Source organism: Octopus sinensis, linkage group LG1 (assembly GCF_006345805.1).
Source record: "Octopus sinensis linkage group LG1, ASM634580v1, whole genome shotgun sequence".
Taxonomy (NCBI): domain Eukaryota; kingdom Metazoa; phylum Mollusca; class Cephalopoda; order Octopoda; family Octopodidae; genus Octopus; species Octopus sinensis.
The window spans coordinates 23,283,330-23,297,586 of record NC_042997.1 but is presented as its reverse complement, the minus strand read 5'-3'; the positions used below and the strand labels follow the sequence as shown (position 1 = coordinate 23,297,586).

At 34.3% G+C, this 14,257-nt stretch overlaps 1 protein-coding gene across 3 annotated transcripts in view; it reads right to left on the bottom strand.

The window, feature by feature from the left end:
- Positions 1-867: 867 nt before the first annotated feature.
- LOC115219033 (N-acylglucosamine 2-epimerase-like) overlaps positions 868-14,257 on the bottom strand; it is a 31,805-nt gene continuing 18,415 nt past the window's right edge. For all 3 annotated transcript variants that reach the window (XM_029789083.2, XM_036513297.1, XM_036513335.1), the window contains 6 exons: positions 14,130-14,257; positions 12,725-12,949; positions 11,079-11,160; positions 5,574-5,881; positions 5,199-5,286; positions 868-1,009 (listed from right to left, as the gene is read on the bottom strand). The exon at positions 14,130-14,257 is cut by the window's right edge and continues 42 nt beyond it. In XM_029789083.2, coding sequence (XP_029644943.2) covers positions 930-1,009; positions 5,199-5,286; positions 5,574-5,881; positions 11,079-11,160; positions 12,725-12,949; positions 14,130-14,257 — 911 coding nt within the window. In that variant the 3' untranslated portion in view covers positions 868-929. The remainder of the gene's footprint in view (positions 1,010-5,198; positions 5,287-5,573; positions 5,882-11,078; positions 11,161-12,724; positions 12,950-14,129) is intronic.

Here is a 14,257-nt window from a genome sequence, read left to right as displayed (position 1 = left end):
AACCAAAGCTGTAACCTGTATGTACATCATAAGTTTCTTTTCAATTTCTTATTTCTTTATTGCCCAAAAGGGGCTAAACACAGAGGGGAGAAACAAAGACAGACAAATGGATTAAGTCGATTATATCAATCCCAGTGCATAACTGGTACTTATTTAATCGATCCTGAAAGGATGAAAGGCAAAGTCGACCTCGGCAGAATTTGAGCTCAGAAAGTAGCGGCAGACGAAATACTACTAAGCATATTGCCCGGCGTGCTAACGTTTCTACCAGCTCGCCGCCTTCCAATTCTTTTCAATTTCTGCATATCAAATTCACTCAAGCTTTGGTCAATCCAGGAAATAGTAGATGACATTTGCTCAAGGTATGATGCAGAAGGATTGAACCTAACGGCGGCACACCTGTTTCTAACCTCATTCTTGATCACTCCTCCTCTTGCTTTTCCTTCTGGCTCAGTAACCAAGTATCTCCTTTACATCAGCACCTGTTTCTGTCCTCTTTCTTGTACCTTTTTCTTCCACTCTCTCTCCCCTTTCTCCCTCTCTTTCTCTTCTCTCTCTCCCTTTTCTCCTCTCTCTTCTCCCCTTTTTCTTTTTAACTTTTTAACCACTTAACCATGCCTGCACCTATTTCTTTTACTTTTTTTCTTATTATCAGAAGAAGAAGTCATGAAATCTGTGATTCTATGCTCCTTCATTAAGGAATGTTTGCTGTTGATGTCTTCAGTATATTTCAAAGTGAAGAATACATACCAGGAGACAAAAGAATGCTCTTAATCATCAGATATCCTTAGTGTCTTGACTTACACAAAATTTACTTCAATCATGCATTGAAAACATTACCAAACATTAAATAATACAGGAGTTACATACTCAGATAAATTTGTTTATTCAGAAAGATATAAATTGCTTAAAACTATTTTGAGGAAAATTTAGTTTCCTGGTTTTTTGTTCAACACTTCTTGTAGTAATTTTTCACATATCATTAAACTTCGTGGAAGATGGTAACACCCTGGGGAATAAATAGAAGATGAAGAAAATATAGAGAGCTACAATAACTTTACATAGAGGTGCATATCTTATTAAGGAATACACAAGATGTGTCTGAAATCATTTGCCATTTTGCATGCAAACCAGAAGCACCGGCTTTCAAATTAGTCTAAGTTCTGAATTTCTTTTGTTGATAAATATGTGGTCTCACAGTGCAATCATTTTACATTATCCTTCATATCCCTCAGATTCCTTTAATGATTGCAAAATGGTATTTGGTCTGTCTTTATGTTCTGAGTTCAAATCCCACTGAGATTGACTTTGCCTTTCATCCTTTTGAGGTCTATAAAATAAATACCAGTTGAACACTGGAGTCGAAGTAATCAACTTGTCCTCTCCCCCCAAATTGCTGCCCTTGTGGCAAAATTTGAAACCATTATTATTATTGTTGTTGTTATTATTATTATTATTATTATTATTATTAGCAGCAGCAAACTGGCAGAATTGTTACTGCACTGGACAAAATGCTTACCAGCATTTTTTCTGAATTTACATTCTAAGATTAAATGCCACTGGAGTTAACTTTCCCTTTCATCTTTTCAGGGTTGATAAAATAAGTACCAATTATTATGATTAGTAAATTATAACATATTGTTTCTATTATTATTATTATTATCATTATTATTATTATTAGTTGTTGTTGTAGTAAATAATGTATCTTGTTAGTGTTAAGTTACTTTTTAATTCTCTAGTAGCTTGCTCATAACAAAGCTGGTCTCACCCGAGAAGAAATTAGTGTTGTGTTGGAAGCCAGAAAATCTATTATAAAATTTGATAATAAGTTGTGGGTCTGTAAAGACACACCAGATAGCTTTGATGTAACAATGGGAAGTTCTGATTCAGCACAAATAGCTGATTTAGCCTGTATTTATATACTTTTTGAAAAGGCAGAACAGTTCCTTAACATTTATGGAGGTCTATATCGTGATGATTGTTTACTTTACCTCCAAAATGTTTCCAACCATAAGGTACAAAAAGTTAAGAATAGTTTAGTTAAATTTTTTTGTAGAATGGGCTTAAACATCGTTTTTGATGGTGATATGATGAAGGCCAACATTTTAGATATTACACTTAATTTACACAATAACTCTTATTTCCCATATCATAAACCATTGACCAATCTTAAGTACATTAGCAAATTTAGTAATCATTCTAAGGCAATTACTAAGAACTTGGTTAAGAATATTTCATTTAGATTATCTAAATTATCTGCTAATGTTGACATTTTCAATGATAATGCTGAATTTTATAACTCTGCCTTACTTAAAGCAGGTTATATGGAGAAAATTTTCTACATAGATTCTATTCAGTCTTATTCTAACTTCAATAATGTAGATATGAAATCTAGTTGTAAAAGAATTATTGATAACAAACATAACTTATGAACCGATACAAAGCAGAGGAAGGGAGATAACCCTTATTTAATCCCCTATTATCATTCTAAAAGTAAATGTAAGACTTTCAAACATAATTACACTAAAAATAAGATAAAAAATAGTAGTAAAAATATTTGGTTCATAGTTCCATATGGGAGACAAATTAAATCTAATCTCCCACTGCAATTTCGTCAAGCTATTGTTAAGAATTTTCCAAAGAATTCTAGGTATTACTCTCTTATCTATTCACATACGGTTAGGATTGGTTTTTCCAACACAAAAATATCTTTTACAAATTATCTCTTCACATAATAAGAAACTGTTAAATATTAATACATTTACTAATACTAACATTAATTTAGCTAATACCGTCCATCCCTCTAGAAATATTAATAACAAGGTTATTGTATCTGAAGTCAATTCCAACTGAATTAAGTTTATGTCAAGTAACTCTGAAATTAAAAATTCTATATACCAGTGTATAATCAATACTCATAATAAAGTATGATTTTACATTGGAAGCACATCGTTAGAGTTATCTAAAAGAATTTCTATCCATTACTCAGCATTTAGGGATAGGAATAAATGTAACAGTACTGGGCTCAGTAAATTAATTTGGGATCTAAAAGACCACAATGAACATTTTAATTTAGAATGGTTGATTCTCTCAATCTTGATACCTTATGACAAAAGCAAGGAATTCTGTCTTCTCTGTAATTCTGAACTATTTTTCATTATTTTTTCTAAAAATCCCCTCGTAAACACAGTTATAGAGTATGCATACTGATGTAAACATTGGCAAAAACACACCTTTAGTTCATATAAGTAATCTCTATCATTATACATAATTTAAACATTAATTTTCTTTTATATTTAACATTCACTACAAATATCCCTCCTCTTTTGATAGGCTACTTCTGACATTACATCATATAACGTTTTTTCAAACAATATTAATAGCATTCAGTAAATCACTAGACATATCCATCATTTTCTGTTAAAATGTCTTATTGACAAGTTTCGTTTTTACCCTTCCCTGAAGAGAAGATTGCATTGTTTTATACCATTTATTCTTTTGAATAATATCAGTGAAATCTTCGAAACATGTGTCGAAAGTAAAAGCATCTGATTTATACCTGCATTAAACTCCATTTATATATATATATATATATCAAATTAAGGGAGATGGAACAGGTAAAATCCAGTCTACATATGTTCCTAGCTAGCTGATTTTCTGATGTAATAATTACTCAACGAGAGGTATTTAGCTTGCTATTCATCGGACCAAGGATATTTTAATGATACGAAGGTTATATTGTCATTTGGGAATTCCAAGTTAACTCACTACTGATGTAATTTGAAATTACCAACATTTTAAATTACATGAGGTATGATGGAATCTACTAGATTCCTCATGGACAAGAAACATAGGTAACAGTGATGGGATGGGTGGTATAAGCATATTATTGGTATAGAAATTAGTAGATAGAGTGATTGAGGTAGTCAGGGTGTGTGATATATGTATTTCTTACATCCACATATCACTCATCTTACATTCTCAATATCACCTCATAACACGATCACATATTAGCCATTGACCACCATCGCATCTTTGTTCATCACTCTCTCTAAATTAATTCCTACATACCTCTAATCTCTGACCTTGTCACTGAGCACCTTTCCCTCTCCATCCCCAAACTTCACATCATTTCCCTATTTCTCATCTATAGTTTTATTATAATTCTGCTATTTACCCCCACCTTTTCTGTACTACCACTTATCAACCCCCTCCTTCCTGATCCATTCCTATTTCCTTCACCTTCTCTCCAAGGTGCCATATTTTCTCTCCTATTTGCCATTCACTGCATCACTTATATCCCTACCTCTAATCATCAGTCTCTCACCTCACACTTATGTGAACTTACCTAATCCTCTATCCCTATCCCCTTTACCTCTTCTTTTGTCCTCATCCTCTTCTTGTACCTTGAGGGTACATCCTGCCACTTAATTATCACCATCTTGTCTCCTTTTCCAGCTGGGATAGCCATGTATCTCTTCTACAGCAAGACACCTGTTCTTATCTCTCTATCATGCTCTTGTCTCTTAAAAGAAAGCATAAGCCACATCTCTCAGTACAACACCCCTTCAATCAAGGAATCACACACACACCATCATCATCATCATCATCATTTAACAGCCACTTTCCATACTGGCATGAGTTAGATGGTTTGACTGGAACTGGCAAGCCAGAGAACTACACTAGGTTCCTGTCTAATCTGGCATGGTTTCTATGGCTGGATGCCTTCCTAATGCCAACCAATCCAAGAATGTAATGGGTACTTTTTATGTGCCACCAGCATGGTTGCTTTTATTTTCCACTGGCACGGGTGCCAATTATGTGACACCAGCATCAGCCATGACTATGATTTCGCTTGGCTTGATGAGTTTTCTCACGCACAGCACATTGCCAAAGTTTCTACTATGTGTAAACATTCTTAGTCCACACATAGTGAGATTTTGTGTACATAAAAGCATAATAAACCAAATACTACTGGCTTAACACTAATGCCTAAACACTATATTCCCCTGTGATACAAATGGTGGTATGTTGATATTTCAAAACAATACTGAAGAAAGCTTTCTTAGATGTCTTTCCTTCTGTAGCTATGCTCATAATTCTTTGCAACCCAACTACTGCAACCATGCCATTCCATAATAAAATTGCATCAATGTCAATTTCTCTAAAGTTAAAACAACACAGTACAGTTTTCTTACCTTTGAACATTCCTCCTTTAAAATTCTGGCTGACTTGACCTTCTTGCTTGAGGTAACCAAACCATTCCCCATAATCTGGGTCACTAAACTGAAAATATCAATACACACACACACACACATAAGTTCAATTAGGTATATAACCCTGGTATTTACTGTATTAAGCACATATATGGTTGTTTTCTGCCACAAAATTGGAAATTAGAGATCATTCATTCTCTCAGACAGAATATCCCATTGAATGTCTACAATGAAAAATATTTTTAAAAATGGAATTGCAGTTCACCTTATTTTAGAAGCTTACTACATTGTTCTGTCATATTTTCTGGAGATATATAATATATTTTAAAAATTCGTTGGAAGCAATAAAATACTCACATGTGTAATTCCATAATCAAAGATTGTTGCAAATGTGTGCAAATAGTGATCTTTTTCTGTATATTTATAAGCCATTAAGAAAGCTATCATGCTTTCACAGAGAGGCCACCAAAGTTTCATATTCCATTCTAATTGCATAGGTGAGAGGCCATTTGCATCTAAAAAGTAGAAAAGACCTCCATTTTCCTTGTCCCAGCCTGTTTGGAATGGCTTTTCAATCAATGACATTAGGGCAGTTTCTTTGAGTGAGTTATTGCTTGTTTGAACTGCATATCTCAAGAGAAACCATCCTGCTTCAATTGCATGACCTGAAGAGAAATTAATCATTCAAAATAAAGAAATTAAAATTATATATATTTTTTGAAATCAAGTGAATAAGTGCATAGCCTTCCATAACCCACTGACTTGAACCAGTAAAAGAGAAAAGCCTTATTGAAAACGTTTTGCCTTGATTTTCATGGTTTAGAAGAGGAAGGATAGTCTCTATGACCCACTCTAGGATCTCCAAGACTGGTGAGCCGAAGAAACCATGTTTTTATTTGTAGTTTGTATGAGGGGTGTTCCCAACACACTTAATGGTACGACAGTAGGTAAACAATACTTTTATTTTAATTTTATTGTATTTTTCAACCATTACTTTTATTCTTCAAGTCATCATTTCTTTCAATTTGCTTTTTGTGGTACAATTTCTTTTTACCATTTATAACTGTCTGTCTTGCTCAATCAACCACTCTTCTGTAGCCAACTGAAGTTTTTCATCACAGAAGAATTGTCTACTCTTAAAATGGTGCTTCAAATTTGAAAACCAGGAAAAATCACAGATGGCAAGTTGCGGAGAAAAGATTGAGTGAGACAGCTTTTCAAAATTGTGTTCATAAATGGCAGTGTTTGACATTTGAGTCATGTGAGCTGATGCATTATCATGAAGAATAAAATATTGAAAGCAATAAAGTAATCAAATAAAGCAACAATTTGATGGGCTTGATTCTCTGATCAAGTGACCTGTTGTGTCTGTGAGCAAGGCTTTTCATTTTGCATTGGTTCAGTCTACTCAACCGAAAATTAATACCAGCAACAACCAGAGTGAAGTGGGGGGTATCTTGTGCTAGACAGCATCTGATTCAGGGTCAGTCATGTACTCTCAGTCACTTAAATGTCACAGAAACTGGGATAAGTTCCAATCAAACAGACCTGTAGGCTTGAGACAGACTTTAATCTTTTAATTAAGATTTGTAGTATAGCACTGGAAATGGTTAGTGTTCTGTACAAGATTGAGTGATGAATGAATTGTATTATCTTGAATATCATTGAGCTATAACTGAGAGTGATGTGCTTACTATTATATTAAATAATGCAGTTATTTGTTTAATATATTATACTGAGTGATGTATGTATTGCACTCTAATTACACTTTATGTTATGTGATTAAAATATCATGTTTTTTTTGTGTAGCACTATCGAATACTGTCTGGTATAGAACTTTACTTTGTGCTGCTATAGTTTGTGGTAAAACACAGTCAATGGTATTTTGCATCTTAGAAATTTCATTGAAGTTACTACCACAGAATGCAGAAGTTCTACAATCATCAACTAACAAGGTATCTTCAATGAAGTGGTTACCAACTTGCTAGAAATAGTTACCAAATGTCCTTTAAAAATATTGCAGCAAAGAATGCCAGTTCTTCTAATTTATCACTCTTTACAGTTCTCATCTTTTAAATTTATTGTACAAAACTATTCAGATAATTTGTATGATTGTCTAATTAGTCACTTTTTTCTGTATCTACGATTGTAAATTAGCCAAGTTCTACTTAAATAAGTATAGTGTTATTTGTAAACTATAATAAAATAATTTTTAATATTCAAATTTTAATTTTAGCTGCAATATTTTAAGTAAAAAGTTTCTTATTCTTTACATTACTAGAAGTAATAGCTTGTCCTATATTTTTCCAGGTGTAATAACCTGTCTTGTACTTTTCCTGGTTTATAATCTTAAGAATATTACTTTTCATGCTCGCATTTTTCCATGTAATCCATGATTTTTCCAGGCATTGCTATTATAAGATAATTAATAATGTGTCAATAATACTTTAAGATTTTAATTTATAAAATACTGAAAGATAATATTTCAATTTTTCCATGTAAGTGATGATAATATTTCAATTTTTTCATGTTTAATTTAAATACATGTTGTGATTGAATTATTTGATATTACCCATCCACACCAAATTAATGGTAGGGATTTTTACCATGCTCTTGGTTGCACTATGGCTCACCAAAAGTTACAAACAACAAGACCTCAAAACTATCAGTTACCAGGCTCACCTTAAGTAAACTACATTTTGAGTGGGTGATAATAGCAGACAGCTGCTAATCTAGATCTATCAATAATTATTCAATACAACTGTAATTTATGGGGGCAGGAATATAGTCATTCTGGGGCAGATATACACAAGTTAAAATTACCTACATCCCATTAATATAAATTTGATTTATGAAAAATCCCTTTTAATTAATTTTGAAATTTAAAAAGTAAATTTAGTATATAAGTACTTTTAACCAATGCCTTTTCTGGACAGCCTTACTACATGACTTCAGGTCTGCCATAGAGACTCAGCCCCAAAATGACTATATTCCTGCCTCCATAAATTTAGATGCACATATCTGAAGCATATAATACATTAATGAACTAGTCTGATTAAATAATTAACTAAAAAGAAAAGGAAAGAAACTAAAAAGGAAAAGCAAAAAAAAAAGCAGAAAGCAAGTTAATTAAAGCTGAAAGAGAAAATTAACAAGTTAAATTTAACGTAATTCAGCAGCATATTAAAAATAAATTTATTAAAAAAATGAGATATACGAAAGGATGAAAGGTAAAGTTGACCTCAGTAGAATTTGAACTCAGAACAAAAAGACAGACAAAATACCACTAAGCATTTTGCTTAGCACACTAACATTTCTGCCAACTCACCATGTTGGAATGTAAATATTCATTTTTGAAATATATTCTTATCTTAACATTATTGCTTGGAGTGTTACTTCTTACTTCCTCACTTATTGACATGAAATTTCATGACATTTCACCTCATAAATTTTTTAATACTAATTTTTGCTCAATGCAATTAACAATTCTGAAGTTCTCATGCATTTTTCTATCATTTAGACATAAGAAAAGTATGCTTTTATTTTAAAATAAAAAAAATTTATGTTAAGTGAAGATGAATAGATGCCTTACTGCCCACCTTTAGACCTCAAATATTTTGATGTAACTTTTTCTACTGAACCAAATCTCAAACTATTTATGCCAAAATGTAGCTGAGGAGGTGTCCTCTTTAAAACTGTTAACAGTTTGCAATTTAGTTGAGAACTGAATTAGTGGTGAAGTTTGGAAGCTGCTGCGATTGATGAAATGGTGGACTTGTAGCGTACCTTTAGTGAAATTCATCCTTTCTCTCTGACATATATAACACAAATATGGATATAGCAGATAACAGTTAACCTTTAGCCACTTGGGCCCTGTTGTGTCCACTACTCTGATTGGTTGGTTTTAGTGCAGTTTGTCTCTTGCTTTATTTCACGCCAATGTGCGATCCAACCAATCGCAGCCTTCTGATAAGGTCCCGTGACACAGTCTTCTAAATTCTCTTCTGGAGCCTCCTATTTGCTACAAAACCCAGTGATTCATCGAATCGAGCATCTTTGGTTCTCACCACTGACCACAGAGCACAGCCAGTTCCAGTGACAGACAACACCAGCAGTATTCAGAACCTCCACCACCATCGCCTTCAATCTTAACGTCGTCTCCACCACCATCGCCTTCATCTCAATGACGCCACAGCCATTCGCCCAGGTTTAACTTCACGCTGTTTGTGAATGCTTCACCATGTTTAACAGCTAGCTCAACCTGTGAGAATTTCCTGTATCAAGTAACCCGGCACAGCATGGAAGCCACAACTGCTACACGACATGTGTTCAACTGGCCTCTGACTTATGACCTCAACTTCTTTGTTACAGAACTTCTACTATTGTGTATCTTACTACAAACTGGTATTTATCTACATCTTGTGTGAGCTACTTCTAGCGTCTTGATAGACTCATTCTATGCTCTGTATTTTATCTCACACACATACACATTATTGTATGCTTGATGGCCTGTCTTATTGTTCTTATTATATATGTACTTATGACGCGCACACACAGACACACTATGTATGCTTGACGGCCTGTCTATTATTATTGTTCTTATTTTGTATGTACTTATTTTGCACTCACGGACACACACTCTGCTAACATCTAAATAAAACATTTCTCTTACATTCTCCAGTTGTGTCATCTTCTCTTTATTCCTTTCTGGTACTTGAATACATTTATCCATATTTTAGCTTTTATTGTAAGGCAACCGTGCGTTGTGTTTAAAGGAGTCATTCATTTGTCACCTCTCCTTTTCACATGGTCTTTCTACAGACTTAAGAATATATTCAACCACTATCATGGTTGAATGATACAAACATTATATAATGAAAATATGCCTTCAATTTGAACTATTCCAAAGGCAATAAAAATTAAATATATATGTATTTACAAATAATATTTATTTTAAAATAATCAGTTGTAATTTAAGTAATTAAATAACACCCTTTGCATTATATTTTCACTGTACACATAAGTGGTCATGAATCTTGTCCTTCAACAACTTATAAATTTGTGTGAATCATTGACAGAGGAAAAATTTGTCACTGACCATAAGACTACAGCATTGAGTTGTGTTATTGAACATTCTAGATAAAGTTGATTAGAAAGCTTGAACGGTTCAGTGCAACAGCCACATCTCCCTAAAGAAACTTTTCTATCACACAGCTTTCATTATCATCATCATCATCGTCGTTTAGCGTCCGTTTTCCACGCTAGCACGGTTTGGACGGTTCGACCGGGGTCTGGAAAGCCAGGGGCTGCACCAGGCTCCAGTCTGATCTGGCAGTGTTTCTACAGCTGGATGCCCTTCCTAACGCCAACCACTCCGCGAGTGTAGTGGGTGCTTTTTACGTGCCACCTGCACAGGTGCCAGGGGAGTCTGGCATCGGCCATGATCAGTTGGTGCTTTTAACGTGCCACCGGCACGGAAGCCAGCCAAGGTGGTGCTGGCATCGGCCACGTTCGGATGGTGCTTTTTATGTGCCACTGGCACAGAAGCCAGTCGAGGCGGTGCTGGCATTGGCCACGTTCGGATGGTGTTTTTTATGTGCCACCGGCACAGAAGCCAGTCGAGGCGGCACTGGCAACAAAAATATTTGGACATAAACACCCACTGGAAGAACAAGTAAATTATGGTAAGAAAGACCTCCTTTATATAAGCTGTTCTGTGATATGTAGCAACTAAGATTTAAGGACTGTCAAGAATATAATGTTTAATCAATAGAAGTTATGTAACATATATAGTAAAATTTCTAACTATTCATAGACAGAAGGAAAAAATTTTACAACAACCAAGGAACATATTTTTCTTACCAGGGTTCATTAATCGGCCCACACTTCCAGGTAACTCTTCTCCTTCCAATGATATATTTTCCAACACAACAAATCCTTGCCTCTATCAAGACATTTTTTAAAAATGATTTATGTTAATTCATAACTGAACCTGTTAATGTCATTTCAGCATGCGACCACTCTGATGTCATTTTTTACATGGGATTAAAATCCAAGTTGGTAGGTATGCTGTAATCTATGGATTTACCTTATACCTTTACCTGCATTAATCTCTTTAAATCTTTTCTATCACATAAGAAATAATATATTGGCATTTTTGGCCATTTAAGTAATTAGCTGAATTTTCAGAATCTTTTCAAATTATTCATATCAGAACATTTTAAAACAAAGAGCAAATGGAAAAATGATGTCAGGAGATGAGAGTAGATGAAGTTTATGAATCAATAAATTATGGCTCAAATATTGATAATGGAGTAGTAGCAGACACTACAGATGGTAAGACTAGATTCTTAGTAGTATCCAACTTGATGCTTTACATTTCCAAATTCAATTCTTGCCAAAAACAACTTCAAATTTCATTCCTATTAGGTCAATAAAATAACTTGTGTGGTCCAAGTCACATAACTTAACTTACACTTCTTGAAAAATCAAGACCTAGGGGCTTAGTTAAAAATAATTCTTTCCATATAATTAATTACTGTGAATTCCAGAGTTTACTTTAGCTGGTCTTGTCTGTGTATAACAGTTTCAATTCACTTAACATTCATTAGTAGTTGCTACAGACAGCTCAACTGAGAACTAGGACTCAGTACAGCAGACACCCCAGAGTTATCCTTCACCATCAGTTATGTCTGACCTAGCAGAAGAAGCTGCTTTTAAATTACATTGTAATACTATTCTGTATGTTTGCAGACTTGAATGGGATTTATCATGAAGCCACTAGTGTTGAGTTTTCATGAGACATTCTACAGCATAGTAGTCCATTGGAATTGAGGTCTATAAGTACAATCTGGAATAACATATTGTCCTTTAAGAAGTAGTATTTCTTCAAGTTAGTTATGATGGAAATTATATGAATAACTCTCATTTCACAATTGAGTAGTTTAGGTGATCCAATTATACAAAATATGCGCTCAAGTTTACATCAAAATCTGAGGAAGCAAACTATGCTAACATGAAAAAACCGATGTAGAATTGCTAAACAAAGAAAAATAATCATTCCAAACAACATAAAATGTTTAAAATTTTTTTTTGATCATTGCTAGAGCAGCTAACTGGCTTCTGTGCTGGTGGCACATAAAAAGCACATTCAAGCGTGATCGTTACCAACGTCACCTTACTGGCATGTGAAAAAACATTAGAGTGAGGTCATTGCCAGTGCCGCTGGACTGACTCTTGTGCAGGTGGCACATAAAAAACACCATTTGAGTGTGGCCATTGCCAGTACCACCTGACTGGCTCTTGTGCCAGTGGCACGTAAAAGCACCCACTACACTCTCAGAGTGGTTGGCGTTAGGAAGGGTATCCAGCTGTAGAAACTCTCCCAGATCAGATTGGAGCCTGGTGCAGCCATCTGGTTCATAAGTCCTCAGTCAAATCATCTAACCCATGCTAGCATGGAAAGTGGACATTAAACAATGATGATGATGATGATGAAGTACTTTTACCTGAATATGTTTCAGAATTTCAAGAGAGCAGCGCTCAGAAAGTTTACTATAAGTGCCATCTGAATCCAAATTAACAGAGATTAACTGGTCAGCCAAACAAAGAAGCATCATTGGCACAGCAAGTGTCTTCACTTCGCCACTACTTTTAAGAAGAGAACAACCCAGGTCTGTAGAATCTTCATAGGTCCAATAGAGAATTTTCGCCATCATTTCCAAAGCTTCATTCTAAAAGAAAGAAGTATTTGTTTTACATATAAGTTAATTAAAATATATGGGAAATGAGATATATACAATAATCTCAAAGGATTGTATTTTGATAAGTTTTGGCAGGATCAAAATATAAAACTGGTTTGGGTTCGTGTGTAGCTATGAGTAGAACAAATGAGGTCTTTGAACTAACAGTCAACTGGTAAGTGTTGTGCATTTTGTCAAGGTCATATACAATGTGTATATAAGAAAGAAACTCAGTTTTTATTGAATCAGATGTAAATAGGTTGTTATTACTGTTGTTGTTGTTATTATTTAGCCCCAGGTCAGACTTATGATCAAATGTTTTTCTTTGATCATAGCTCAAATCATATGACCATTCAGCCTTTTTAAGAATATGTAGCACTACATTATCTAATGTGTTATTTCCTTGTTTATGAAAGTGGCATGTGAACTGAGGAAAAATTTAGCCACTATTTATTTTTGCTGGTCAAGTAGCCATGTAAAAACAAGCACTAAATGTAGTAGGGCTGTTAAAAGTTGAGAGTCAATGATTTTGTAGAAAGCATTGTGTGAAAATGTTGATAATGGCAAAATGTTTGCTAGTTAAAAATGTCAAAACTGAATCTTCCTTAGAACCGATTAACCATTATGCACATGTTAGCTGCCAGGCCAGCACAAAATATGCAGGAGCCACATGAAGCAGTGTGGTAAAATAAACAAACTTTAGATCAGTTCAAGTATGTTTGGGATATATATGATCTGTAAAGAGGAATTTTTGCTAGTTTGCTATAGATAAAAATTCTCCCTTTAGGTAAAAGGGGTTAAAAATACCAGTCAGTTTAGACCACTTCATCTACCACTTCATTCCCTATGAAGTGGTAGATGCATTTTGAGCTTCTTTACTCTCTTCAGTACCAGATACCAAATGAGGCAACTCTAAACTGCCTAGAAAGCTTAGCTTCTTCATAAGAAACCAGTAAGTATTATTTGCTGATTGTGTGTATCAGCTGCCAATTGAAACTCTGTTTCCACATATCCTAAGCATACAGGAGACAGCAAAGTGAGTCCTTTGAGGAAAATTTAACAGCAATTAGGCAACCATGTTGTAGTAATGATGGATGAGACAAGAAAAGTTTTAGCAAATGAGTGATCTTGACAAGAAGAGTTCCAAAAGTGTGTTAACTGAATTATTTACCTTGTATGTTTCAATCTTACTGGCTCGGTACATTTCAGACATCCCTAGTACATAGAAACATTCACTAAAAATATTTCTCTGAATTTTAATATGTTTACCCTCTGCTGTCATTGAGAAGGCACATCTTT